A 27,797-nucleotide genomic window follows, 5' to 3' on the forward strand; every position below is an offset into this window, starting at 1 on the left:
AGTCATGAACACTGACCTTAACTGAGGCAAGTGAGGCCTGCAGTTCTGTGGATGTTGTTGTGGGGTCTTTTGTGACCGCTTGGATGAGTTGTCGCTGTGCTCTTGGGGTCATTTTGGTCGGCTGGTCACTCCAGGGAAGGTTCTTCACTGTTCCATGTTTTTGTGATTTGTGAATAATTTCTCTCACTGTGGTTCTCTGGAGTCCCAAATTTTTAGAAACGGCTTTAGAACCTTTTCCAGACTGCTGGATCTCAATTACTTTCTTTCTCATTTGTTTCTAAATTTCTTTGGATCTCAGCATAATGTCTAGCTTTAAAGGATATTTTGGTCTACTTCACTTTGTCAGGCAGGTCCTGTTTAAGAGATTTATTGATGGTGAACAGGTGTGGCAGTAATCAGGCCTGGGTGTGTGGCGAAAGAAATTCAACTCAGGTGTGATAAACCACAGTTTTAACAGGGGGGCAAACACTTTTTCACACAGGGCCATGTAATTTTGGATTTTGTTTTCCCTCAATAATAAAAACCTTCATTTAAAAACTGCATGTTGTTCACTTGTGTTCTCTTTTACAAATATTAAATTAGTTTGATGATCTAAAACATTACAGTGTGACAAACATGCAAAGAAATATAAGAAAAAAGAAACTTTTTCACACCACTGTATATATATATATATACACACACACATATGCAATTATTTATATATTTATTCACCTTCATATTTACTTTAAACTTTCAGAAAATATTAGATGAACTGGTGGAAGCCTGAGTAAATATTGGTGTAGACTATAAGAATAGATGTTTAGACTGCTGTGATTGGGTAGGATTTGTCCAACAGAATACCAGAATGCTGTTTAGAAGAAGTTTAAAAGTGTTTGTTAATATTTGTTGCATTATAAAGTAATTATAATGTTTATAAATAACTACTGAAATGTATCTCCTGCTGGTTGGAATTGATTGAGGTTTTGCTTCAAATCACATTTTATCTGCATGATTCCAACAGCAATGGAAGTCTGTTTGTAAAAAGCAGCTCCAGAAATCTCGACTAAATTGATGCCAAAGTTCTTAAGTGACTATGAAGTTCAGTAGAACCAGAAAAAATGGTGGTGAATATTGAAGCAGTATTCAGGATCCACAGGAGTCTCAGGAGTATCAGGAGTTTTCTCATCCTTTACTGCTGTAAGTTTTTCTTTTAAAACCAATGTTATTTATGAATAAAGTGAATAAATGTTAAAGTGAAATGATGAAGCTGAAGCTGTGATGCAGGTTTACTGAGTGCAGCTGGAGATGAGATGGTCACACTGCAGGAAGTGGAAGGAACCACTATAACTCTCCATACTGGGATTACTGGAATTCAGACTGAAGCTCAGATTGAATGGTTTTATGGACCTGAGAAAGCAGAAGAAAAGATATTGATCAGTCAGATGTTTAAAGGAGAAACTGTTACAGAAATCAGTGAGAGATTTAAAGAGAGACTGCAGCTGAACAGAACCAGTGGAGCTTTAACCATCAGGAACATCAGCAGGAACCATTCTGGAGTTTATTTATTACACGTCATCACTGAAGATCTCTCATCTAGGACTTTCAGAGTCAGTGTTTATGGTGAGTCAAAAGTGTTTCATGTGTCCTTCATGTCCATGTTTAGTCTCAATACTTCATGAACATAAAAAGAGCAATCAGAGCTGAATTGTACACCAGTGATATTAAATTAAAGTGCTGACAGCAGTGAAGCTGCAGTTCCTCCAGAACTGTTTCTCAGGAGCTCCACTGGGTCAATAGTCTTAGTCAAGCTGCTACAGTGGAAATATTGGGCTGTGGACAATATGAAACATTTATCTCTCTGATGAGTCGAGCTTTAGTGTCTTTCCCACATCTGGAAGAGTCACATTGTAGAGAAGATTCTTACCACAGGGCTCGTACATGCCCAGAGTGAAGCTCAGGGGTGGAGCAGTGATGGTCTGGGCTGCAATATGATGGCAGTCATTAGACCCTCTACTTGTGTGAGATTAGAGAGTCACTGCTGAGGACTACTGCAACATTCTGGATGACCATGTGCACCAAGTGGTTCATTGTACCCTGAAAGTGAATGATGATGCACTAATACGTGAACATGAAAGTGAAGGTAAACATCTCCAATGGCCTTCACAAGATTAGAATATTACTGAACCACTTCAGACATTTTGGAGGAACAAATAAGAAATGTTTTCCACCACTATCTTTATGTAGGTACTGAGCCAAGAGGAATAACTCAAAAACTTGTCATTTTTCTGAAGTACTTATGAAGTATTTGATGTACATTGAATGTGTGTTTGTGAATTTTAGCTCCAGTATCAACTCCAGTAATAAATCTAAGTGGAAAAAGAAGTGGGTTCTCCACAGAGTCGTGTTCCCTCTTGTGTTTTGTGAAGAATGGAGAAGATGTGAAATTATCCTGGTACAGAGAGAATGAGAGAATCTCCATCACCAATAACACAGATCTCAGTGTTCCCCTCAATCTCACACTTCAAATACAACACCATGAGAAGAACACGTATATCTGTGTGTCTGCAAACCCTGTCAGCAATAAAACTACTTCTCTCAGCATCACACAGCTCTGTGTTCACAACTCAGGTACATCAGAGAGATGAAACTCATCAGAAGAACAGAATCATGAATATTCATGTAGGAGTGAGACAGAGGTGCTGAGGGTTAAAGGGGAAATGAACTTTATTTTTACTGGTTTGAAGATCAGACTGGTTAAGAATCTGATACATTTCTGTTCTACTGATGATGTTGTGATGAACATTGTGTTTTATGGTTTATTTCTTTCAGTATCATGACTGGTGTTTATTTGTCACTACATTCATTATTACTGTACATTACAATCTTTTATTACAGGACAATCTGGTCGTTCTCATTCTCTGCTTCCTGCCCTGATATCTGCTGGAGTGTTTGTGTTATTAATAATATATATATTTGTGTGGATTTGGCTGAAAAAGAAAAAGGAACAAGGTAAGTAACACGTCTTTCTGTTCACGTGTGTGGTGTTTTTGAGTACAGATTTATTTTTGTTCCATTTTTAGTAAATGTTATTTTTCTGTATTTAGTTCCTGAAAAAGCTGAAGGTCTGAACTACACTGATATAAAAGTTACAGCTCACAACACAGAAAAGTTAAAGAGGTAAAGATCTAAAGAAATAAGTGTTAAAATGATCATTATGATAAATGTATTAGTGTTTCTGTGATTAAAAAAATCACATTTGTTCCACAGTAGTGATAAAGTCTCACCCTGATTCAGATCCTCACATTAACTTTGTTTTACAAAATAAAATAAAAAACTCCAGAATATTGAGGTGTAAAGTGAAGAACCAGTGAAGAATTAAGATGTAAAGAGTTTCTCATTAATATCAGTAATTATAATTATAGAAAATACAACTTGTAATAATATGAATAATGAGAATACCCTAAACTGAGGCAGGTGTTCCAGGTGTTCATGGTCTACACTCGAGACTGGTGTTTGCTGATCTGACTGATTTGCTCACTCAGACTCCAGACCACTGTCAGTGTTACACAGTCTAAACACTGATAAACAACACAGAGCAAACTTTACCCATTACAAATACAAACTCACACTTTAATCACACACACTGTCTAGACTGATACACCTACTGGAGTGATAGTATTTATAATGATCTCCCACTGTCCAGACAGAACCAGGGTGAGAATTAGATTACATTATTATTATTATTATTATTATTATTATTATTATTATTATTATTATTATTATTATATTAGGGATAGTGTTGGTTATTACAATAATATTATTAATTGATACACATAATATTTATTAAACAATTGCAAGAAATGTTGCAAAGAGACTTATTAAAGTTCATCTGCTCCCTGTGATTTTAATTAGTTTTAACTGCTGCATCTCTGAGGGCATCCTGAGCAACTCCATCATGGTGTGGTACAGCAGCTCCACTGTGTCTAAACAGAAAGATCAGCAAAGGGGGTCAAAACCTGACCAACGCACCACTGAAACCACATTCCTGCCATTGAGAACCTTCTGAGAGCTCAGAACATCACCAGGAACTCCTCACATCCCAGTCACAAACTGTTCTACCTTCTTTTATCCAGAAAGAGATACAGGGACATACACACCAGAAGGTTCAGGATCAGCTAGATCACAAAAAAAGAAATAACCCCCCCCCCCCCACTTTATATCCTCTGTACTTTACATGCACATATTACGTAGTTCATCTTTTTTGCTCCTCATTACATCTGCACTATTGTTTTATCTACATGTATCTTTATATCCCTATTGTACACTCTACCCAACATTTTACATTTATGTATATGTGTATATAATGTGTTCCCGTGGGCTCACCACCTGCAGGAGGGACCGTAAGGGACGGTGCTGTGATGATTGGGCAGCAGTTGAAGGCGGGGGTCTGCTTAGACTGCTGCCCCTGCGACCTGGATTACGGATAAGCGGGAGAAAATGAATGAATGAATGTATATAATGTGTGCAAATATAATATATATATTATCTGTACTTCTTAATGATGTCCACACGTCTCTGCACTGTTATAGCCTTTATATTTATTCACTGTACATATGCTTACATACATATCACATGCTGTAAATATGCTACATGTTTATCTATTAGTTTGGATCTGACGACACGTGATGGCTGAAATCTGATGAGACAGAAACCCTATCATAAACATACACTACTGAAAACAGCGCAACTGAGAGAAAAGCAATTAAAATGAAGATAATAGATAAAAATCTTTAATAAATAAAAATCTTTATACTTCAGCTCAGTTTTCTCCTGTAGTGAAGGAAAGACACAAACTTACAGCACAGCAGGAGAAGAAAAGTCCTGAGAGTCCTGATTTCTGATAAAATCATCACCTCCATGTTCTTTCAGTTCTCCTCGATGTTCTTCTCAGTGAAGAATGTCGTGTTCAGTGCAGATACGTCGCTGCTGTACACACGCAACCTTCCCTTACTGTTAGCTTAGCGTCTTTACTGTCCCACGTTCATCAGAGCGCTGGGTGGAAGTCCTGTCTCAGTGTGTTCAGTCTCACTACACGCTTCCCTCACACCAGTCTAGATGGACTTCTAATATGAAGCTCCTGAACAGAAGCTTTAAAGTCATTTTAATCTCAATTCTGAACAAACAGATGTGATGGTTTAGTCTTTTGTTTAGTTTTTTGTTGTGAATGTAGGTGTGAATATAAAGATGTGTGCATTTGTACGTGAAATTGTGTTTCCAGTCTGTTGTAGAAATCGCAGAAGATTTGAAGACTGAACTGGACTGAGTTGATGTTAATATGACTTTATTAAGGATGGAACAAGGTAGAATATTTTCTGGTGAACATCATGAAGTTTGATCTGCTTCTGCAGATTTATTGTTGCTGTTTATTTTCACATCAGTCATTAGTTTGAGTTATTGAGTGATGATTTTAAGACGTGCACAGGACTTGTGTAAATATATAAAGTTGATGATTTTGCAGCCTCGTCAGTCATCACCACTTCCCCTTCACTGTGTGTGAGACTGAGAACAGAACACTGAGATCTAAACCACAAACCTCTGCACCAGAAAGGACAACCGTCACGTTCATTCTATTAATCTCAGTCCTCAATTCTGTAGATTTCAGGATTCAGTGTGCATCAGACTGCATTTCCTTATACGTCCTACAGCTCGAATAGTGACTCCGAATTTTTATATCAGAACAGCAATGAACAATGGTTTAATTCTGTTCAGTGAAACAGAAATTCAGTTTAATCGCATGATACAGATTTGGATCCCCAGTGAACAAGCCAGAAGAGAGTTATAAAGAAAAACTCAGACATCAAGAAGAAGAAAAGCCAGCCTGAAGATGGACCAGACGCTCTAAAAGCTGGGTCTGAAACTGAACCACCGAACAGAACAATGAACGAGAACAAACAGACAAAACAAAAGGAGAATTTAAATACATTCACGACTGATAAAAAACAGGTGGAAACTATTGAACATAATGAGGGACTCGGGAACTCTCTGGCGACATCTAGTGGGGCAAATAAATATTTTTATATGTTTTATATATTTATGTGTGTAGTAGTGTGTGACGTAACAAACACTAACAATACAAGTTTATACAGGAATCAGTTTACAGACTCTGGAAATGATTTATTTATTAAAATATATCAAACATATAAATGCATTACAAAACAACTATTTGTTTACAAATTACCTAAAAATCATTATATAAGAAATGTGAAGAAAAGGATCTCATTCATTTCTAGAGTTTCATCACTGAAAAGAGAATGAAGGTATCCTGCTCTGGATGGTCCGCTTTTCTGGAATGTTCTTCCTGTAAGACACAACAGTAAAATGTCAGGATCTGAATCAGGGTGAGATTTTATTACTCCTGTAAAACAAATGCGCTTTTCTTTATCAATAAAAACACTAATGCATTTCACATCATGATCTTTTCCATCTCTTTTTATTCTGTAGATCTTTACCTTTTGACTTCTCTCTGCACTGTGAGCTGTAATTTTCACCTCAGTGTAAATCAGTTCCTCCAGTTTATTTACACACTAAAGACAGAAAAATCATTACAGGTTTATTTTAATAAACGACTAACTTGAAATCTTCATTAAACACAAGAACGGAGAGAAGAATCGTCTTTTACCTTGTTGTGTTTCCAAATCCACAAAAATCCTCCTGTTATTATGACAAGCAGTAAAACTCCAGCAGATATCAGGACAGGAAGCAGTGAATGAGGACCATCTGATTGTCCTGTAAATATTATAATCTTATAATGTGTATTAAATTATCTACAATATTTATTGACCAATCAGATCACTCCAGCATGAATATTTAAATGATGAGTTTCATCTCTCTGATGTACCTGAGTTGTGAACACAGAGCTGTGTGATGCTGAGAGAAGTAGTTTTATTGCTGACAGGGTTTGCAGACACACAGATATACGTGTTCTTCTCATGGTGTTGTATTTGAAGTGTGAGATTGAGGGGAACACTGAGATCTGTGTTATTGGTGATGGAGATTCTCTCATTCTCTCTGTACCAGGATAATTTCACATCTTCTCCATTCTCCACAGAGCACAAGAGGGAACACGACTCTGTGGAGAGCAGACTTCTATTTCCTCTTACATTTATTACTGGAGTTGATACTGGAGCTAAAAAACACAAACACACATTCAATAGTCATGAAGTATTGAGACAGAACATGGACATGAAGGAGACATGAAAGACTCACCATAAACACTGACTCTGAAAGTCCTAGATGAGAGATCTTCAGTGATGACGTGTAATAAATAAACTCCAGAATGGTTCCTGCTGATGTTCCTGATGGTTAAAGCTCCACTGCTTCTGTCCAGCTGCAGTCTCTCTTTAAATCTCTCACTAATTTCTGTAACAGTTTCTCCTTTAAACATCTGACTGATCAATATCTTTTTCTCTGCTTTCTCAGGTCCATAAAACCAAACTATATGAGCATCAGTCTGAATTCCAGTAATCCCAGTATGGAGAGTTATAGTGGTTCCTTCCACTTCCTGCAGTGTGACCATCTCATCTCCAGCTGCACTCAGTAAACCTGCATCACAACACTTATTTTACTCATCATCATGTTCCAGTGGCCGAAACCTGAAGCCTGGACTGAGCATAAGTTTGAACACCCCCAGGTAGCCATGACATGCTTTAGTATTAGATGTAACACTATAGTGAGGGTTGAGGAAATCTAACTTTTTATTTCTTTTTGGTTCCAACAATAATTTAGTTTAATTTGGACACAATAATCACTTCTTTAATCGTTTTAAAACTTTGAGTTGTTGAGGGTCGGCCATCACCACTTCCCCTTTACTGTGTGAGAGACTGAGAGCTGAACACTGAGAACCAAACCACAAACCTCCTCACCAAACTAGGACAACTCTCACTATCATCTATTCATTTTGTACATTTTGTGTCTGTTTAGAGCCGTGACGGGTCGTACATTTCACCCCTATGACCTTCAGTGGTGTCCTGCCTGAATCATCCACCTCTTTCCCCTAACTGTTAAATTCTGTAAAGCTGATTTGAGACAATGTCTGTTGTGAAAAATGCACCAGAAATAACCTTGACTTGACCTCTTAATCCACTTGTGTAGTTTGTTACAGATGCAGTTTATGAGCTCTGACTAGTGACGCTCTCTGACCATCCGATCAAAGGATGTGAAAATGCTGACGTTACTGTACACCTGATGGCCCCCGTGTCACTAGACGATGAGGTGGTATCAAAAGGTTTAGAGGCTAATTGTGTAACTGGTGCTTTTCTGACCCACGTGTATGTTTGACGTACAGCGACACTGCAATGAGTCGTTTGAGGTTTATTGAACATCACTGGAAGAAGACGAGAAATCAGGACGACCTTCAACAAGCTCAACCTCCGAAAATGTCAAATCTCACTTCCACACACACCGAACTCACGAGATTTAGCTCCTGCGAACTTCACCCTTTTCTTGAAAATGGAGATCCATCTCAAAGGTCATTGTGGAGATCCAGATGAATAGCAGAAGGTGCTTGACACGCTTAAAAAAAAAAAGACTTCCAGGACAGGTTCCAGAAGAACACTGTATTGTCGCTGTTCTGCTGTTTAAGGGGAGTATTTTGAAGATGACAGTGTGGAAATATAAATAAATAAAGTATTTTCTCATGAACAAAATGAGTCTCCAAACTTTTTGATGATACCTCATAATCAGCTGGTATGTAGCACATAATAACTGTTTTAGAGAACTTATCAGATCTTGTGCTTTTATGAACTTGAGAAAAGAGAGAAAAATATATTGATCAGTCAGATGTTGAAAAGGAGAAACTGTTACAGAAATCAGTAAGAGATTAAACACAAAACAGAAGCAGTGGAGCTTTAAACATCAGGAACATCAGCAAGAACCATTCTGGAGTTTATTTAGTCTCTCATCTAGAACTTTCAGCATTCAGTGTATTTCATATCTCCTTCATGTCCACACCAATGAATTCTGAATAATGTTTGTTCTGAAAGTAGTTTATTTCTATCAAATAGATCTGACCATAGAACATCTACAAATCTCATGATTTTATTCCCAAACAATTCTTTATCATTTCCTGCTCTGCAGTTCCTCCACATTACGTTCAACTTGATCCTTCAGTGGGTGAAAGATGATGGACATAGTGTTCGAAATTACACAGGAGAACTAATGAGAACGTTTCAAATGTACTCACCATAAACACTGACTCTGAAAGTTCTAGATGAGAGACGTCCAGTGATGACGTGTAATAAATAAACTCCAGAATGGTTCCTGCTGATGTTTCTGATGGTTAAAGCTCCACTGCTTCTGTTCAGCTGCAGACTCTCTTTAAATCTCTCACTGATTTCTGTAACAGTTTCTCCTTTAAACATCTGACTGATCAATATCTTTTTCTCTGCTTTCTCAGGTCCATAAAACCACTGAATCTGAGCATCACTCTGAATTCCAGTAATCCCAGTATGGAGCGTTATAGTGGATCCTTCCACTTCCTGCAGTGTGACCATCTCATCTCCAGCTGCACTCAGTAAACCTGCATCACAACTTCATCTTCATCATTTCACTGACATCATATACAGTTTTTAACACATCTGGGAATTTGATCGATTCTCTAACACACATTATTATTATTATTATTATTATTATTATTATTATTATTATTATTATTATTATTATTATTCAGTTTAAAATGTTCTCACACGATCAGTCATTTCCTAAAAATCTTTATACTTCAGCTCAGTTTTCTCCTGTAGTGAAGGAAAGACACAAACTTACAGCACAGCAGGAGAAGAAAAGTCCTGAGAGTCCTGATTTCTGATAAAATCATCACCTCCATGTTCTTTCAGTTCTCCTCGATGTTCTTCTCAGTGAAGAATGTCGTGTTCAGTGCAGATACGTCGCTGCTGTACACACGCAACCTTCCCTTACTGTTAGCTTAGCGTCTTTACTGTCCCACGTTCATCAGAGCGCTGGGTGGAAGTCCTGTCTCAGTGTGTTCAGTCTCACTACACGCTTCCCTCACACCAGTCTAGATGGACTTCTAATATGAAGCTCCTGAACAGAAGCTTTAAAGTCATTTTAATCTCAATTCTGAACAAACAGATGTGATGGTTTAGTCTTTTGTTTAGTTTTTTGTTGTGAATGTAGGTGTGAATATAAAGATGTGTGCATTTGTACGTGAAATTGTGTTTCTAGTCTGTTGTAGGAATCGCAGAAGATCTGAAGACTGAACTGGACTGAGTTGATGTTAATATGACTTTATTAAGGATGGAACAAGGTAGAATATTTTCTGGTGAAAATCATGAAGTTTGATCTGCTTCTGCAGATTTATTGTTGCTGTTTATTTTCACATCAGTCATTAGTTTGAGTTATTGAGTGATGATTTTAAGACGTGCACAGGACTTGTGTAAATATATAAAGTTGATGATTTTGCAGCCTCGTCAGTCATCACCACTTCCCCTTCACTGTGTGTGAGACTGAGAACGGAACACTGAGATCTAAACCACAAACCTCTGCACCAGAAAGGACAACCGTCACGTTCATTCTATTAATCTCAGTCCTCAATTCTGTAGATTTCAGGATTCAGTGTGCATCAGACTGCATTTCCTTATACGTCCTACAGCTCGAATAGTGACTCCGAGTTTTTATATCAGAACAGCAATGAACAATGGTTTAATTCTGTTCAGTGAAACAGAAATTCAGTTTAATCGCATGATACAGATTTGGATCCCCAGTGAACAAGCCAGAAGAGAGTTATAAAGAAAAACTCAGACATCAAGAAGAAGAAAAGCCAGACTGAAGATGGACCAGACGCTCTAAAAGCTGGGTCTGAAACTGAACCACCGAACAGAACAATGAACGAGAACAAACAGACAAAACAAAAGGAGAATTTAAATACATTCACGACTGATAAAAAACAGGTGGAAACTATTGAACATAATGAGGGACTCGGGAACTCTCTGGCGACATCTAGTGGGGCAAATAAATATTTTTATATGTTTTATATATTTATGTGTGTAGTAGTGTGTGACGTAACAAACACTAACAATACAAGTTTATACAGGAATCAGTTTACAGACTCTGGAAATGATTTATTTATTAAAATATATCAAACATATAAATGCATTACAAAACAACTATTTGTTTACAAATTACCTAAAAATCATTATATAAGAAATGTGAAGAAAAGGATCTCATTCATTTCTAGAGTTTCATCACTGAAAAGAGAATGAAGGTATCCTGCTCTGGATGGTCCGCTTTTCTGGAATGTTCTTCCTGTAAGACACAACAGTAAAATGTCAGGATCTGAATCAGGGTGAGATTTTATTACTCCTGTAAAACAAATGCGCTTTTCTTTATCAATAAAAACACTAATGCATTTCACATCATGATCTTTTCCATCTCTTTTTATTCTGTAGATCTTTACCTTTTGACTTCTCTCTGCACTGTGAGCTGTAATTTTCACCTCAGTGTAAATCAGTTCCTCCAGTTTATTTACACACTAAAGACAGAAAAATCATTACAGGTTTATTTTAATAAACGACTAACTTGAAATCTTCATTAAACACAAGAACGGAGAGAAGAATCGTCTTTTACCTTGTTGTGTTTCCAAATCCACAAAAATCCTCCTGTTATTATGACAAGCAGTAAAACTCCAGCAGATATCAGGACAGGAAGCAGTGAATGAGGACCATCTGATTGTCCTGTAAATATTATAATCTTATAATGTGTATTAAATTATCTACAATATTTATTGACCAATCAGATCACTCCAGCATGAATATTTAAATGATGAGTTTCATCTCTCTGATGTACCTGAGTTGTGAACACAGAGCTGTGTGATGCTGAGAGAAGTAGTTTTATTGCTGACAGGGTTTGCAGACACACAGATATACGTGTTCTTCTCATTGTGTTGTATTTGAAGTGGGAGATTGAGGGGAACACTGAGATCTGTGTTATTGGTGATGGAGATTCTCTCATTCTCTCTGTACCAGGATAATTTCACATCTTCTCCATTCTTCACAGAGCACAAGAGGGAACACGACTCTGTGGAGAACAGACTTCTTTTTCCTCTTACATTTATTACTGGAGTTGATACTGGAGCTAAAAAACACAAACACACATTCAATAGTCATGAAGTATTGAGACAGAACATGGACAAGAAGGAGACATAAAACACTCACCATAAACACTGACTCTGAAAGTCCTAGATGAGAGATCTTCAGTGATGACGTGTAATAAATAAACTCCAGAATGGTTCCTGCTGATGTTCCTGATGGTTAAAGCTCCACTGGTTCTGTTCAGCTGCAGTCTCTCTTTAAATCTCTCACTGATTTCTGTAACAGTTTCTCCTTTAAACATCTGACTGATCAATATCTTTTTCTCTGCTTTCTCAGGTCCATAAAACCACTGAATCTGAGCTTCAGTCTGAATTCCAGTAATCCCAGTATGGAGAGTTATAGTGGTTCCTTCCACTTCCTGCAGTGTGACCATCTCATCTCCAGCTGCACTCAGTAAACCTGCATCACAACTTCATCTTCATCATTTCAATTCCATCATATATTGTTTGTAACACATCTGGGAATCTGATCGACGCTCTAACACACATACTGTATACATTAGTATTGTACTGCAGAACTGCATCTATTAATAGATACTCTACAACCCTGATTCCATAAAAGTTGTGACATCGTGTGAAATATAAATAAAACCAAAATGCAGTTATTTGCTAATCTCATAAATCCATATTCTATTCACAATAAAATCTGTTTAAACTGAGCAAATATACCATTTTGAGAAAAAAATAAAAGGTAATTTTGAGTTTGATGGCTGCAACACGTCTCGGCTGGGACAAGGCAACAAAAACAATATTACAGTTAAATAGCTGGAGAAACATTTTGGAAATATGGCCAGAGCTTCACCAATCTGTGTGTCTACTAATTGTAAAACAATTTTAGAATAATTTTCCTCAACATTGAATTGCAAAACATTTGAAAGTTTTATTATATACAGGACATGATATCATCAAAAGCTTGATAAAAAAAAAAACAAAGGATATTTTTTGACTGTACAATACAACAAAGGAAACCCAGAACTGTTGAGCAGCTTGAATCCTGTATCAGACACATATGGGAAAATATTCATCTCCCAAAACTTCTGCAACTCCTCCCCTCAGTTCCAGGTGGATACGAAGAGAAGACATGAAGCTCCACAGCGGAAACATCGCCTTCTCCAAACTTTTTTGAGACGTGTTGCAGCCGTCAAATTCAAAATGACCAAATCTTTTTCTTAAAATGGTTTAAATTCTCAGATTAAACATTTGATATGTATTTTTATTTTATTTTGAAAAGAATATGGATTTATGAGATTTTCTAAATCATTGTCTTTTATTTTCACAAAATGTTCCAACTTTTAAAAATGTATTTTATGGACCTGAGAAAGCAGAAGAAAAGATATTGAACAGTCAGATGTTTGAAGGAGAAACTGTTACAGAAATCAGTGAGAGATTTAAAGAGAGACTGCAGCTGGACAGAACCAGTGGAGCTTCAAACATCTGGAACATCAGCAGGAACCATTCTGGAGTTTATTTATTACACGTCATCACTGAAGATCTCTACTCTAGGACTTTCAGAGTAGGTGTTCTTGGTGAAGTGTTTCATGTCTCCTTCATGTCCATGTTTTTGTCTCATACCATGACATCAGAAGACAAACTGCAGTTGTAGACAAACTGCATCAGGAAGATAAATTACACGTGAACATGTCCTGAAATCCCTTTTACACCAATGTACCATTAGATTCTGGTTGGTTAGAAGATTAATTAGACAATCAAATAGATCTGACCTCCAAATTATGTTCCACTTGATCCTTCAGTGTGTGAAAGATGATGGACTTGTACACAAAGGACACAGAAGCACCGTGAAGAACAAACTGAGGATAAATATAATTACACCGAGAACGTTTTAAATGTACTCACCATAAACACTGACTCTGAAAGTCCTAGATGAGAGATCTTCAGTGATGACTTGTAATAAATAAACTCCAGAATGGTTCCTGCTGATGTTCCTGATGGTTAAAGCTCCACTGCTTCTGTCCAGCTGCAGTCTCTCTTTAAATCTCTCACTGATTTCTGTAACAGTTTCACCTTTAAACATCTGACTGTTCAATATCTTTTTCTCTGCTTTCTCAGGTCCATACGACCACAGAATCTGAGCATCAGTCTGAATTCCAGTAATCCCAGTATGGAGAGTTATAGTGGATCCTTCCACTTCCTGCAGTGTGACCATCTCATCTCCAGCTGCACTCAGTAAACCTGCATCACAACTTCATCTTCATCATTTCACTCACATCATATACAGTTTTCTGGGAATCTGATTGATTCTCTAACACATATATATTAGTATTGTACTGCAGAACTGCATCTATAACTAGAGATTCTACAATAAAATAATAAAATACAACTTTAAAGTCTATGAATTTATAGAAATTATGATTTTAAATTGGAATATTCAACATTTTTTAATTTCCCTTTTAAATAGAAGCAGTTTGTAATATTGTCTGTGTTTATTTTTTTGTTCAGACACGTTTTCCTTCAATTTTTTCTAAAAGCACGTGTTTATATAACAATCCAATAGAACAGTTTAAATATTTAATATTAATACAATCAAATTTAATTTTTAAATATTTATCTTTTATTAAAATCAGACGTTTGTGTCTCACTTTATATTTCAGTCATATAAAATAATTGATCACAAATAAAGAATAGTTACAATAAAATTTATCATTTTTAACATTAATATTATTATTTATTTTGTCTTTATATTATTTTATTTTCTTTTGCCATGAGACCATTTAATTAAATAATATCTGATAGTTTTTTATTTAAATATCGACTTCTTTCTTATTTCCTAAAAACACATATTTACAGTTTCTTCTGTGGTGAAACAAAATGTAAACTTACAGCACAGCAGGATGATGGAGGCCTGAAACATCCTAAAATTTTGATCAAATCCTCATCAATATGATCGTCAGTGTAGAATGTTGATGTGAGTTTAGTTCCACACTCTTCAGTTTTTGTTTCTGCTGTACGTAGTGTTGCATTAATAATCGTCCAAACCGCAAAAGGCGGAAGTTCAGTCTGGTGCTTTGAGTGTGTACACGCTCACTACACACATTCCTGCACCAATCTGGATTTAAACATTTACTGACATTAATTTACATCAGATCACACAGAATTCTCCACAGAGTTCTTCCTACAGTTTACAGAGGACCAGCCTCATTTTCTCCTACAGCAACATGTTGATAGTCTCGAGAAGCACCTCATGCTAGCACAGATACAGTAGATCAGGGTGGAGTACAGAGTACAATAACAGAGATGCGTTAATCAGACGCCTTTGTGTGAAACATTTATTTTACATTTTAAACAAGTCACAAGATGCTTTTTTCAGTCTACATGCACATCACCACTTCCCCTTCACTGTGTGCTGAACACTGAGAACGAAACCACAACTAGGACATGTGCTACTGCGTGATTTTTTCTTTTTCTCTGCTAATAAAAGATTTAGTTTGTATTTGTATCTGAACATTTCTGTAACCTGAGCACAATTAAAAATAAATAATTATATCAGAATAAATGGTGAAGTGGTTTAATCAAACATTTAAAAACACAATGTTTAATTCTATTGATAATAATGCACAGATCGAGACGTTCCACAATCCTTCATTATGTTTTATCTGAATTATTATACACAAGCTTTGTGGCCTCCAAGACGACTTTATGGAAAACTTCTACTAAATACTGAGCAAAGGGTCTGAATACTTAGGACCATGTGATATTTCAGTTTTTCTTTTTTAACAAATCTGCAACAATGTCAACAATTCTGTGTTTTTCTGTCAGTATGGGGAGCCGTGTGTACATTCATGAGGAAGAAGAATGAACTTAAATGATTTTAGCAAATGGCTGCAATATAACAAAGAGTAAAAAATGTAAGGGGGTCTGAAAACTTTCCGTACCCACTGTATATCAGATTAAATGGTGAAGTGGTTTAATCAAGCACTTAAAAACACAATTTTAAATTTTTTGATAATAATGCACAGATCGAGACGTCCCACAATCCTTCATTGGGTTTTCACTGAATTATTATACAAACACGAGCTTTGTGGCCTCTAAGACGACTTTATGGAAAATTGCTTAAAGGACCTTCAAGAGTAAAATTAAACATGTTTTTGACCTGAGAGCAAAACTCCAAACATTGGGCCAATTAAACATAGGAGAATTTTCTACAGGCACAAAGAACATCAATCTCAGTCTTATCACATGAGATGTTCTCACTGAGAGGTAAATTGTTCGTTTTTTTACCCTTGTTGAGCTTTTAATTACTTGGCAGGTGGTAGCAACCTTTTGTGGTCACTTTATAAGTTCAGGTCTTTGTTTATTCTGTAGGAAAGTGTATAGAGGAGAGATTTACCACCTTAATCTTTTTCATCTATGGAGAGAGAGAGAGAGAGAGAGAGAGAGAGAGAGAGAGAGAAAGAGAGAGAAAGAGAGAGAGAGAGAAAGAGAGAGAGAGAGAGAGAGAGAGAGAGAGAGAGAGAAAGAGAGAGAGAGAGAGAGAGAGAGAAAGAAAGAGAGAGAGAGAGAGAGAGAGAAAGAGAGAGAGAGAGAGAGAGAGAGAGAGAGAGAGAGAGAAAGAGAGAGAGAGAGAGAGAGAGAGAGAGAGAGAGAGAAAGAGAGAGAGAGAGAAAGAGAGAGAGAGAGAGAGAGAGAAAGAGAGAGAGAGAGAGAGAGAGAGAGAGAGAGAGAGAGAGAGAGAGAGAGAGAGAGAGAGAGAGAGGTGGTCCCTGTTGGATTTGGTAATTTACAGTGACCTTCATAGTTTTCTAAATAACACATTAGAAGTGTCAGGATCTGGAAGAATTCTGTGACTTTGCTTCTGCTTGTTGCCATCAGATGTCGCCACTGAGCCCCACTCCCTACACCTTGCACTTTACTCCCTAATCTGCTCTTAAATTTTTTCAGTGTCTCGTTACTTTTAGTTAGTTAGTTAGTTAGTTAGTTAGTTAGTTAGCTAGTTTAATTTGTGTATTAATGTTTCCCCTTTTATGTCTGTTCTTGTTGTCTTTATATTCAAGTCCTTTCTTATTTTCTAAAAACACATACTAAAAGTTTCTTCTGTGGTGAAAAAAATGTAAACTTACAGAACAGCTGGATGATGGAGGCCTGAAGCATCATGATATTTTGATCAAATATTCATCCATATGTTGGTCAGTGTAGAATGTTGAGGTGAGTTTTGTGCCCAACTCATCAGTTTTGTTAATAATCATCCAAACCGCAAAATGCAGAAGTTCAGTCTGGTGATTTGAGTGTTTACACGTTCACTACACACATTTCTTCACCAATCTGGATGTACCTTTAAAATAATACACCAATGAACACAAATCATATAGAAATATTTAGTATTTCATGCAGAATTCTCTACAAGAGTTGTAAACTGTAGGAAGAACTCTTGTGTGTGAAACATTTATTAAACATTTTTAACACGTCACAAGATCCTTCTTTCAGTCTACATGCACATCACCACATTTCCTTTACTGTGTGCTGAACACTGAGAACCAAACCACATGTCCATATCTTTATGTTTTGTATCTTTCTGGCTATGTCTCTGTGCTTATGTCTCTCCTCCCACTGGCAGACTGCTGGAGTGTCTGCTTCTCTCTTGAGTGAGGTCTGCTATAGAGAGACAACTTCTTCTTACATTGCATAATCCACCACTTAAAGTGGAATGTACCTGATGTGGTGTCCAAATGATTTACAAGACGACAACATGACAACACAACAGCACATATATGCATATGATTTTGTTTAGTTTTACACACTAAAAGTTTTACCAATTCACTTCCAATACTGGATCATTTTTTACCAGGAACACCGTGGTTTTATACAAATTCCTCACAACACATAAAATAAAAAATATTTCACATTTATTTTGTTTGATCAAATGTCATGTAGGAACAAAGTGATGGAACCTCATAAGAAACACATGGAATTTACTGCACTGTTTAGAGAGGGAGGATGGGAGGATTTTTCAAACAAACTAATGTTCTATTTCCTTTAGTGTAGTTCAGTGTTACTTTCCTACATTTATGTATTTATATATTCATTAATATTGAGCAAAGAAGGAAACTGTGATTGCAGGTTATAGTTTGTGCTCTTTAAAGTAAATGGTGAAGGTGTGTGAAGGTTTTTGCTGTTGAGTTTATTCATATTTACTTTAAACCTTCAGAAAATATTAGATGAACTAATGGAAGCCTGAGTAAATATTGGTGTAGACTATAAGAATAGATGTTTAGACTGCTGTGATTGGGAAGGATTTGTCCAACAGAATACCAGAATGATGTTTAGAAGAAGTTTAAGAGTGTTATTAGTATTTGTTGTATTGTAATGTTTATGATTAACTACTGAAATTTATCTCCTGCTGGTTGGAATTGATTGAGGTTTTGCTCCAAATCTTGTAATCACATTTTATCTGCAAAATTCCAACAGAAATGGAAGTCTGTTTGTAAAAAGCAGCTCCAGAAATCTCGACTAAATCGAAAGTTCTTCAGTGACTCTGGTGTTCAGTAGCAACCGAAAAAAAATGGTGGTGAACACTGTAGCAGGAATCCGGAGTCTCAGGACTTTTCTCATCTTTTACTGCCGTAAGTTTGTGTCTTTTTATTAAAACTGATGTTATTCATAAATTAAGTGAATAAATGTGTGAGTGAAATGATGAAGCTGATTTACGGTCATTTACACCTGAGCCTGGAACAGGAGAGAGTCCCGCGGCTGTGGAAAACATCCTGCATCATCCCAGTTCCAATGAATCCCTGGAGAGCTGAATGACTTCAGGCCAGTCGCCCTGACATTTCACATACTGAAGACCATGGCGCGGGTGCTGCTACACAACATGAGGCCTCAGGTCCGCCATGCCCTCAACCCGCTTCAGGGTACAGTTCAGTACAACTCGGAGTCCTGCCATATACGGAAGTTTGCAGATGACACTGCTATTGTTGGCTGTATCAAGAAGGGGCAGGAGGAGGAGTACAGGCAACTGATCCAGGACTTTGTTACATGGTGTGAATTTTACATCTCAACACGACAAAGATCAGGGAGATGGTGGTGGACTTCAGGAGACCGACACGCCAGGTGACTGTGTGGAAATTGTGAAGAACTACAAATATCTGGGAGTGCAGCAGATGATCGAATGGACTGGACTGCCAACACGGACGCTCTGTGCAGAAAAAGGACAAAGCCGGCTGTACTTCCTCAGAAGGCTGGCATACGTCAACACCTGCAAAAAGCTGCTGGAGATGTTCTATCAGTCCGTCGCGGTGAGTGCCCTCTTCTATGCAGCGGTGTGCCGGGAAGGCTGCATCAAGAAGAATGATGCCTCATGTCTGGACAAGCGGGCTTGGTTGTGGGCATGAAGCTGGACAGCCTGACATCAGTGGCAGGGAGAAGGGCACTGAGCAAGCTCCTGTCAATCATGGACAATCCACTCCAACCATTGCGCAGCATCATCTGCAGGCAGAGGAACAGCTTCAGTGGAAGGCTGCTGTTACTGCCCTGCTCAACTAACAGACTGAGGAAGTCGTTCCTTCCCCATGACATGGTTTTCTGAATTTCTGAACTGCACTACACACTTTACACTATCCACATTAACACTCCGGTATGCACATAACTCTCCAAAACGCTTTGAGTAAACAGGACTTTGCACACACACCTCCCTCAGACTCCAGGCCAAAAGTCAATGTTCAAACAATGCAGAACAAACAAGCCGTTATGAATGTGAAATCAATTTGGGAGCAGATACACTTACAAGCACATTTGTGAGGAAAGTCTGCCAAAACATTTTAAAACAGTTGTTAAGCTTTTTTATGAAACATTTTGTACATTTGTGTTTTTTTTCCTGTAGAATTTAAACATAAACACACATTTTGCCTTCGTTTCAAATCCCCAGGAAAACTGTAACACACAGAAACATTGTACAAAAGATGCAGGAAAACGCCGGGGTGATTTGATGAGGTTAATATTGATGCTGCTGCAAGAGATGATGTATTCAGGTGGTGCATCTGTGGATGTGTTGTAGTGTGTTTTAATAATGACATTCATTCATCACTGTATGAGATTTCTGTCTGTGATGCAACGTTCTGTTCTACTGTGTTTCTCTATAATACTGATGGTTTCCATAGACATGGTGTAATGATGATGAAATAAAGAGGTGGATTGTCTCAGGTACTGTAGAACATCACTGAAAGCCAGGTGGTAAAAGGCCACCACTGTTTATACAAACAGTATTTCTTAATCATTCACAAGAAATGTTGCAAAGACACTCAAGAAAGTTCATCTGTCCCCTGGGATTTACAATTTTTTTTTTTACTGCTGCATCATTGAGGGCATCCTGACCAACTCAATCATGGTGTGGTCGGTCAGCTCCACTGTGTCTAACCAGAAAAATCTGCAAAGGGGGTCAAAAACCATCCACTGCATCCACTTTACACTACACCTCTACGACACTGATGGGTCACTGATACTTTACTGCCTGTGTATCATCATATCGTTCTGCTCCACTCTGTGTATCATCTCTGGATAAATATAACTGTATAACTGTGTTTCTGTCTTTCAAAACTAAAGTTAGTCTTTACCAGTGCAGCTGGAGATGAGATGGTCATACTGCAGGAAGTGGAAGGAACCACTATAACTCTCCATACTGGGATTACTGGAATTCAGAGTGAAGCTCAGATAATTCATATAATTAGTATATAATAGAAAATATCAAGTTACAAAACAAAAAAGCAAAGTCTTTCTCAGCAAATGGCAAAATATTTAAAACAACATATAAATAGGGGGGAAAAAGTCAGAGACTCAAAAGAACAGAACCGGAACATCAAACCACACAACTTTACTGATGCTCTTAAATACACCCAGGTTAATGAGACACATGTGCAAACTATAGGAACTCATTAAGGACGCAGGAACACAATAGTGACACCTGGTGGATACAAACAGAAAAGTAGAAGGAAAGAAAAAGAAAATGGTAGAAACCTGGAAGAATCGTGAGAAAAGTCAATCAGAGCTGCGTGGAGATTAAACATCAAACTGAATTTGACACCAGTGCTGTTAAAAGTGAAACCCTGACAGCAGTGTCCTTCTGCACGTGTTCTCAAACATCATCATCTCTATAGTTCATTCACGTGGACGTGTACAGCTGAACATTAACTCATTAAATGTGTGTATAATCAGTGATTATTTATTAATGAGATGATGAATTAACATTAATGAAAGGAGTCTCCAGGAGTCTCACCTCAACCCACTGTTTCCACCAGAACTGATCATCTCCCATGTCCTCCATAATCACCAGATCTGAATATTACTGAACCACTTTGTGTGTTTTAGAGGAACAAATCAGGAAATGTTTTCCTCCACCATCATCATGTAGATACATGGTCATTGTTGTAACTCAAAATCATGTTATTCATTGTATCTGTCATTCTCAAGGTGAATTGGTGCTGTTTTGACTGTAAAATGAAGCCTTACATCATACTAATAAATGATTGTGGTCTAAAACCAGATGTTTTCAGTTTAATTTTCCAGCCCCTGTAGATTAGATAAACACTGTGTTTCAATAAGTAGAAAAATGTATTGAAATTGATTAAAACCAGTAATAATTTGGTGTGAAAGAGGCAGATGTAGAGGACAGGGGGGTATGGAGACAGGTGATCCGCTGTGGCGACCCCTAATGGGAGCAGCCGAAATAAGAAGAAGAAAAAGATTAAAACCAGTAATAATATTAATTATAGAAAATACAACTTGTAAGAATATAAATAATGAGAATACCTGAAACTGAGGCAGGTGTTCCAGGTGTTCCAGGTGTTCCAGGTGTACACTCGAAGCTGGTGTTTGCTGATCTGACTGATTTGCTCATTCAGACTCCAGACCACTGACAGTGTTGCACAGTCTAAACACTGACAAACAACACAGAGCAAACTGTTAACCATTACAAATACAAACACTTCAATCACACACACTGTCTGGACTGATACACCTACTGGAGTGAAAGAAATGATTGTGGTATGAACAGAAATCCCTGAAAAGTTGGTCAGAACCAACCAACGCATCACTGGAACCCATTTACCTGCTATCGAGCTCCTTCACTACAGCAGATATCTGCACAGAGCTCACATCATCAGGATCTCCTCACATCGCAGTCACAAACCTCCTTCCATCCACAGTGAGATACAAACATATATGCACCAGAACCTTCAGGTTCAGAAACAACTTTTCCATCTACCATCAGCCAATAGTCCACTAGAACCCTGATGTCTCACTGATACTTTACTGGTTTACTGCCAGTAATCATACAGTTCTACTCAATTCTGTACATTTTATACCATTCTGGAGAACTGTAATATCCTACAAGTTTGTGTAGATTCCAGAGATGGCAACAGTCCACACATTCTTCATTCAGTAGAAGTGAAGTGTTATCAAAGATCCTGGTAAAAGTTGAAGTTCTGACTGCACTTTTTTACTCAAGTCAAAGTAAAGAAGTTTGTGCTCAGACGTGTTCTTCAGTAAAAAGCAGTGATTATTACTACCTGTTTTTGTGTCACACTGGTAACTGAACCTCACCTCATATTAATATATTAATATATAAAAGAATTTCAGATGATCTATAATGAATGCATCCAGGCTGAAGATCCACCATATAGAACATAACAGAGAAAAGATGATGATGATCAGGTGATCAGGAATGTGTCTATTCTCAGTCATGTTCTCATCACTGACTCCCTCTGTCTCATCCACGTTAACCCCAAACTTCTTACTGCCTTCTGCCTGCTGATTGTGAGCTTCAGAAACTAGTTTTACATCCTTGATATGATACAACCAGATAAGAATTAGACATAGGACACAGATCTGGTTTGGTTGCACTCTGTGTTTATTTATAGGTCTAATGCACTGTCAATGTTACACAGTAGATGAAACCGGTTTGTCTTCTTCTTTAACCAGAAATCAGAAGCAGAAAATCAAAAAGAAATCAGTTGTGTGTGTTGTGTTGCTGTTTTCAGAACACAATTCTGTACATACAGCCAAAAAATCTTTAGACATACACACACATAGGATTGAGGAATGATTTCTACCTTTGACGGATTCCACATGAAGTGTGTGTGATTGTGAACAGGTAAGGTCAATCAGTAGTTCTGTAAATGTGTATGTGGAGATAAATCAGTTTAGAGGTTTGTACATATTTTCTCTAGAAATAATAAACAGCACTGACGGTGTGGAACTGGTGATGATGGGACAGGATTATTTCTCTTCATCAGGATTAATAGAAAATGAGAAAATATCTTGTTGTGAGGACACTTGTGTAGTTTCCTGTTGGTGTGTGGAAAGATAAATAATTTGATAGATGCTTTATATTTCTGATGAAACTCTGGGACAGAAGGAATTGTAACGACGGGGCTGATTTATCAAAAAAAACGAATTTTCTAGTTTTGTTTGCTGTAGTTCTGTGGTTTGTGTTACTTTTGTTAATGTATGTTGTCTTGTGTAGCTCCTGGTTCCTGGGAACACTGATTTATATGAGCTGTTCTGTACTGTAGATGGTTCACTAATAATAAAAGCCTACTTGGCTTCATACAGTAAAAAGGAGCTGGTTTTACCGATTTAGGGCCGGTGTTAGATTATGTTAAAATATTTTCAATATGTTACACACTACCTTAAACATTGAACAAAGAAGGAAATGATGATGAAGGTTTTATTTGATCTTTTTAACTCTTGATGATATTGTACACAGTGGACACAGGAAAAATAAGAGCTCTGGAGAGGAACTTGCAGCCTTGAGATTGTCCATGTTTTTCCACAATTTTTTTTCTCTTAAATCTACAGACACTCTTTACACTTCGTTCTTTTCTCCATGCTCAGTGTGACCCACAAAGGTTGTGTGAACTTTTTTTTATTTTAACTGGTTGTAAATGTGAATACTATACTGCCCACACCTGTTACTGTTACAGTTTTGACAAGCTGACAATAATTTTGTCCAGTCTTTTCCAGAATATTTGGAATTCTGTGTGAAATCTTATCAAATTTGACTTTTCTTCTCTTTTCTTGTGTTGTTGCAGTGCAAACAAAAAGAATAAGCACATGAATACCAACACATTTGCGATTAGAAAACATTTCTGGGAAAATTGCAAGGGTGTTGATATTTTTGGCCATGACTGTATATATATGGACACACACTTATTATGGCTACAATAGGAACATTATGGCCATAATATAAATCACAGAACACTAACTGAAGTCTTACCCATTCATTTCCAATGCAGGGACATTTTGGACCAGGAACACAGTGGTTTTATACAAATTCCTCAAAACATCCCTTTTTGTTTTTGTGTTCAAATGTCACGTGTGAACAACGTCAGCGAACTTCATAACAAACAGATGGAATTTACTGCACTTTTTTAGAGAGGAAACTTTAAATCAGTCAGATTTGACACAAATGGAGGATTTTTCAAATAAATTAATGTTCTATTAACTTTGGTGTAGTTCTGTGTTACTTTTGTTCATTTATGCTGGTCTTGTGTAGCCCCTGGGTCCCGAGTTCACATGACTGTGTTCTTTACTGTATTTACAGGACAGACTGGATTGGAGGAACTGGTTTCACCAGTTTAAGGCGAGTGTTAAATTACACACTCAGATACCCTCATATTTCAGACACATCCTCAAACATTGAGCAAAGAAGGAAACTGTGAGTGCAGGTTATAGTTTGTGCTCTTTAAAGTAAATGGTGAAGGTGTGTGAAGGTTTTTGCTGTTGAGTTTATTCATATTTACTTTAAACTTTCAGAAAATATTAGATGAACTGGTGGAAGCCTGAGTAAATATTGGTGTAGACTATAAGAATAGATGTTTAGACTGCTGTGATTGGGAAGAATTTGTCCAACAGAATACCAGAATGCTGTTTAGAAGAAGTTTAAAAGTGTTTGTTAATATTTGTTGCATTATAAAGTAATTATAATGTTTATAAATAACTACTGAAATGTATCTCCTGCTGGTTGGAATTGATTGAGGTTTTGCTTCAAATCACATTTTATCTGCATGATTCCAACAGCAATGGAAGTCTGTTTGTAAAAAGCAGCTCCAGAAATCTCGACTAAATTGATGCCAAAGTTCTTAAGTGACTATGAAGTTCAGTAGAACCAGAAAAAATGGTGGTGAATATTGAAGCAGTATTCAGGATCCACAGGAGTCTCAGGAGTATCAGGAGTTTTCTCATCCTTTACTGCTGTAAGTTTTTCTTTTAAAACCAATGTTATTTATGAATAAAGTGAATAAATGTTAAAGTGAAATGATGAAGCTGAAGTTGTGATGCAGGTTTACTGAGTGCAGCTGGAGATGAGATGGTCACACTGCAGGAAGTGGAAGGAACCACTATAACTCTCCATACTGGGATTACTGGAATTCAGACTGATGCTCATATAGTTTGGTTTTATGGACCTGAGAAAGCAGAAGAAAAGATATTGATCAGTCAGATGTTTAAAGGAGAAACTGTTACAGAAATCAGTGAGAGATTTAAAGAGAGACTGCAGCTGAACAGAACCAGTGGAGCTTTAACCATCAGGAACATCAGCAGGAACCATTCTGGAGTTTATTTATTACACATCATCACTAGGCGTATCTCATCTAGGACTTTCAGAGTCAGTGTTTATGGTGAGTAAAAGTGTTTCATGCCTCTTTTCTGTCCATGTTCAATCTCAATACTTCATGAGCGTAAAAAGACCAATCAGACCTGAATTGTACACCAGTGTGAGATTGGAGAGTAACCATGGTTCACGGACCTGGTAGCTCTCGTCGAGCACCCTCCAAGGAGAGATCTCCTCTCCCAGGTTGAGGGCACCATAGTCCACCCCCGCCCAGAGTTGTAGAGGCTGTGGCTATGGCCCCTGAGGGGGCTCTGTCTGAACTCCCCTTTGAGCCTCTGGCCGAGGCACCATGAAGGCACCTCTCCATCAAAACCGCATTCTTGTTGGCCATTTGCTCTCTCAAGAGAGTTGGAGACCTGCAGGACCTTTCTGTGGCCCCCTCCTTCCAGGAGTTTATTCCAGGTATGGCCAGTGCCTTTTTGTACCCCAGAAAGGATTACATCCCCAAGGTGCCCTCGGTCGACCCGGAGTGTGGCATCCACGAAGGCTTGGCCTCTGGAGTACCCCTCCAAGACATCTGCATCTCGAGTTCCTGAAAGGGAACGTCTCCAGGTTACGTATGTAACCCTAGTTCCCTATGGGAACGAGACCCTGCATCTCTAAGCCACACTGCTGGCATTCCTGCAGAGATTCCTGCTCCTTTACCGAAGCTGGTGCCGGCTTTACTCCATGTGTGTTTTATACTTCCTAGTTGTGACGTCACCCCGCTGGTGACGGCCAGCATCCAATTTTGAATGACTACACACATTATTTTAAAGCGTGGTCACATTCCCAAAGCGTTTCGATTCAGTGTCTTGTTCCCTCAGGGAACTAGGGTTACATACATAATCTAGAGACAGTTTCTTGCTTATATTATCTCAGGGAGTTTTCCCTTGCCACAGTTACCACTGACTCACTCATTAGAGACAAACTTACACTTAGAACAATCTTGTTCATTCTTTATCACCACATTATTTGTGTAAAGTTGCTTTGAGACAATTTTCATTGTTAAAAGCGCAATTCAAATAAAAATGAATTGAATTGATGTATTGTGTATTATGGTTTATGTCTTTAAGTATCATGACTGGGTTTATTTGTCACATCAAGTCGTGTCTGTAAATTGACTACATTTATTTTTTAATTACAATGTTTACAGGACAATCTGGTCGTTCTCATTCTCATCTTCCTGCCCTAATATCTGCTGGAGTGTTTGTGTTATTAATAATATCTGTATCTGTGTGGATTGGCGGAAAAAGAAAAAGCATCAAGGCGAGTAACACGTCTTTCTGTTCACGTGTGTGGTTTCATCTTTATATTTGTCCTGTTTTATACAATTTCCTGTGATTTGTGTGTTTAGTTCCTGAAAAAGCTGAAGTTCTGACCTACGCTTATATAACAGTTACAGATCACAGCACAGAGAGAGTTCAAGAGGTAAAGATCTACATGAAACTCCTGAAAATGATCCTGATGTGAAATGTGATTGAGGATTTGGTGTAAAATCACATTTGTTCCACAGGAGTGATAAAATCTCCCCTGATTCACATCCTGAAATCTACTGCTGTGTTTTACAGGAAAAAAACTCAAGAAAAGGACAAGATAAAACGGAGGCGGAGCCAGTGGTGTATTCAGAAGTGAGGAGATCAAAGTAATTCATCACATAAATATATCACTTCGTCGTGTCTGAACGAGTGTTTCTGCTGCTCTCATTTAAACCTGTTCACACACTGATGAAGATCTGATCTGAGCTGTGCTGAGAGAAATCCTGTAGGGGTTCAGGCGTCTCTTTAGGCCTCAGTGTCTAATATTTGAATATTTACTGCTCAGATTAGTAAACATTAAAGTTCGAGTGTTCAAGCAATGCAGAGCAAACAAGCAGTCATGAATGTGAACTGAATTCAAAATCGTTTGGGGGCAGATACACGTACAAGGACATTTGTGAGGAAAGTTTGCCAAAACATATCTAAACATTTGTTAAGCTTTTTATATGAAACGTGTTCATTTTGTACATTTGTGTTTTTTCCCTGTAGAATTTAAACATAAACACACATTTAGCCTTCATTT

General features: G+C 37.6%; 3 protein-coding genes and 1 long non-coding RNA gene across 9 annotated transcripts; 2 read left to right on the forward strand and 2 right to left on the reverse strand.

Annotated features, from left to right (window-relative positions):
• Window positions 1-1,232: 1,232 nt before the first annotated feature.
• Window positions 1,233-27,726, forward strand: LOC310721021 (CD48 antigen-like). Of its 2 annotated transcripts, XM_083532221.1 has the most exons (5): window positions 1,233-1,599; window positions 2,320-2,607; window positions 2,875-2,988; window positions 27,094-27,167; window positions 27,308-27,726. In XM_083532221.1, exons 1-5 carry the CDS (start codon window positions 1,290-1,292, stop codon window positions 27,383-27,385), a joined length of 864 nt encoding a protein of 287 aa, XP_083388347.1. In that variant the 5' UTR covers window positions 1,233-1,289; the 3' UTR covers window positions 27,386-27,726. The 2 variants fall into 2 exon arrangements, with proteins under 2 accessions (XP_083388347.1, XP_083388348.1); XM_083532222.1 differs by lacking the exons at window positions 27,094-27,167; window positions 27,308-27,726 and adding an exon at window positions 3,084-3,214.
• On the forward strand, window positions 4,787-7,803 carry LOC310721036. Its single transcript, XR_014531897.1, has 3 exons — window positions 4,787-5,339; window positions 5,498-6,377; window positions 7,459-7,803. It is a non-coding gene; the product is annotated as an uncharacterized lncRNA (long non-coding RNA).
• Window positions 5,719-9,937, reverse strand: LOC310721019 (CD48 antigen-like). The gene is made up of 7 exons (XM_083532218.1): window positions 9,799-9,937; window positions 9,257-9,556; window positions 7,246-7,281; window positions 6,878-7,165; window positions 6,659-6,765; window positions 6,489-6,563; window positions 5,719-6,337 (listed from the first exon to the last, which is right to left on the reverse strand). The coding sequence occupies exons 1-7, from the start codon at window positions 9,857-9,859 to the stop codon at window positions 6,266-6,268; spliced, it is 939 nt and encodes a 312-aa protein (XP_083388344.1). The 5' UTR covers window positions 9,860-9,937; the 3' UTR covers window positions 5,719-6,265.
• Window positions 10,838-17,278, reverse strand: LOC310721008 (CD48 antigen-like). Of its 5 annotated transcripts, XM_083532196.1 has the most exons (6): window positions 17,218-17,278; window positions 12,207-12,542; window positions 11,839-12,126; window positions 11,620-11,726; window positions 11,450-11,524; window positions 10,848-11,298 (listed from the first exon to the last, which is right to left on the reverse strand). In XM_083532196.1, the coding sequence occupies exons 1-6, from the start codon at window positions 17,249-17,251 to the stop codon at window positions 11,227-11,229; spliced, it is 912 nt and encodes a 303-aa protein (XP_083388322.1). In that variant the 5' UTR covers window positions 17,252-17,278; the 3' UTR covers window positions 10,848-11,226. The 5 variants fall into 5 exon arrangements, with proteins under 5 accessions (XP_083388319.1, XP_083388321.1, XP_083388318.1 ...); XM_083532193.1 differs by lacking the exon at window positions 12,207-12,542 and adding an exon at window positions 13,997-14,332 and having other exon boundaries at window positions 10,838-11,524; XM_083532195.1 differs by lacking the exons at window positions 12,207-12,542; window positions 17,218-17,278 and adding exons at window positions 13,997-14,332; window positions 14,981-15,380 and having other exon boundaries at window positions 10,839-11,524.
• Window positions 27,727-27,797: the final 71 nt, after the last annotated feature.

The sequence above is a fragment of the Silurus aristotelis genome (genome assembly GCF_946808225.1).
Source record: "Silurus aristotelis genome assembly, chromosome: 27".
NCBI lineage: Eukaryota > Metazoa > Chordata > Actinopteri > Siluriformes > Siluridae > Silurus > Silurus aristotelis.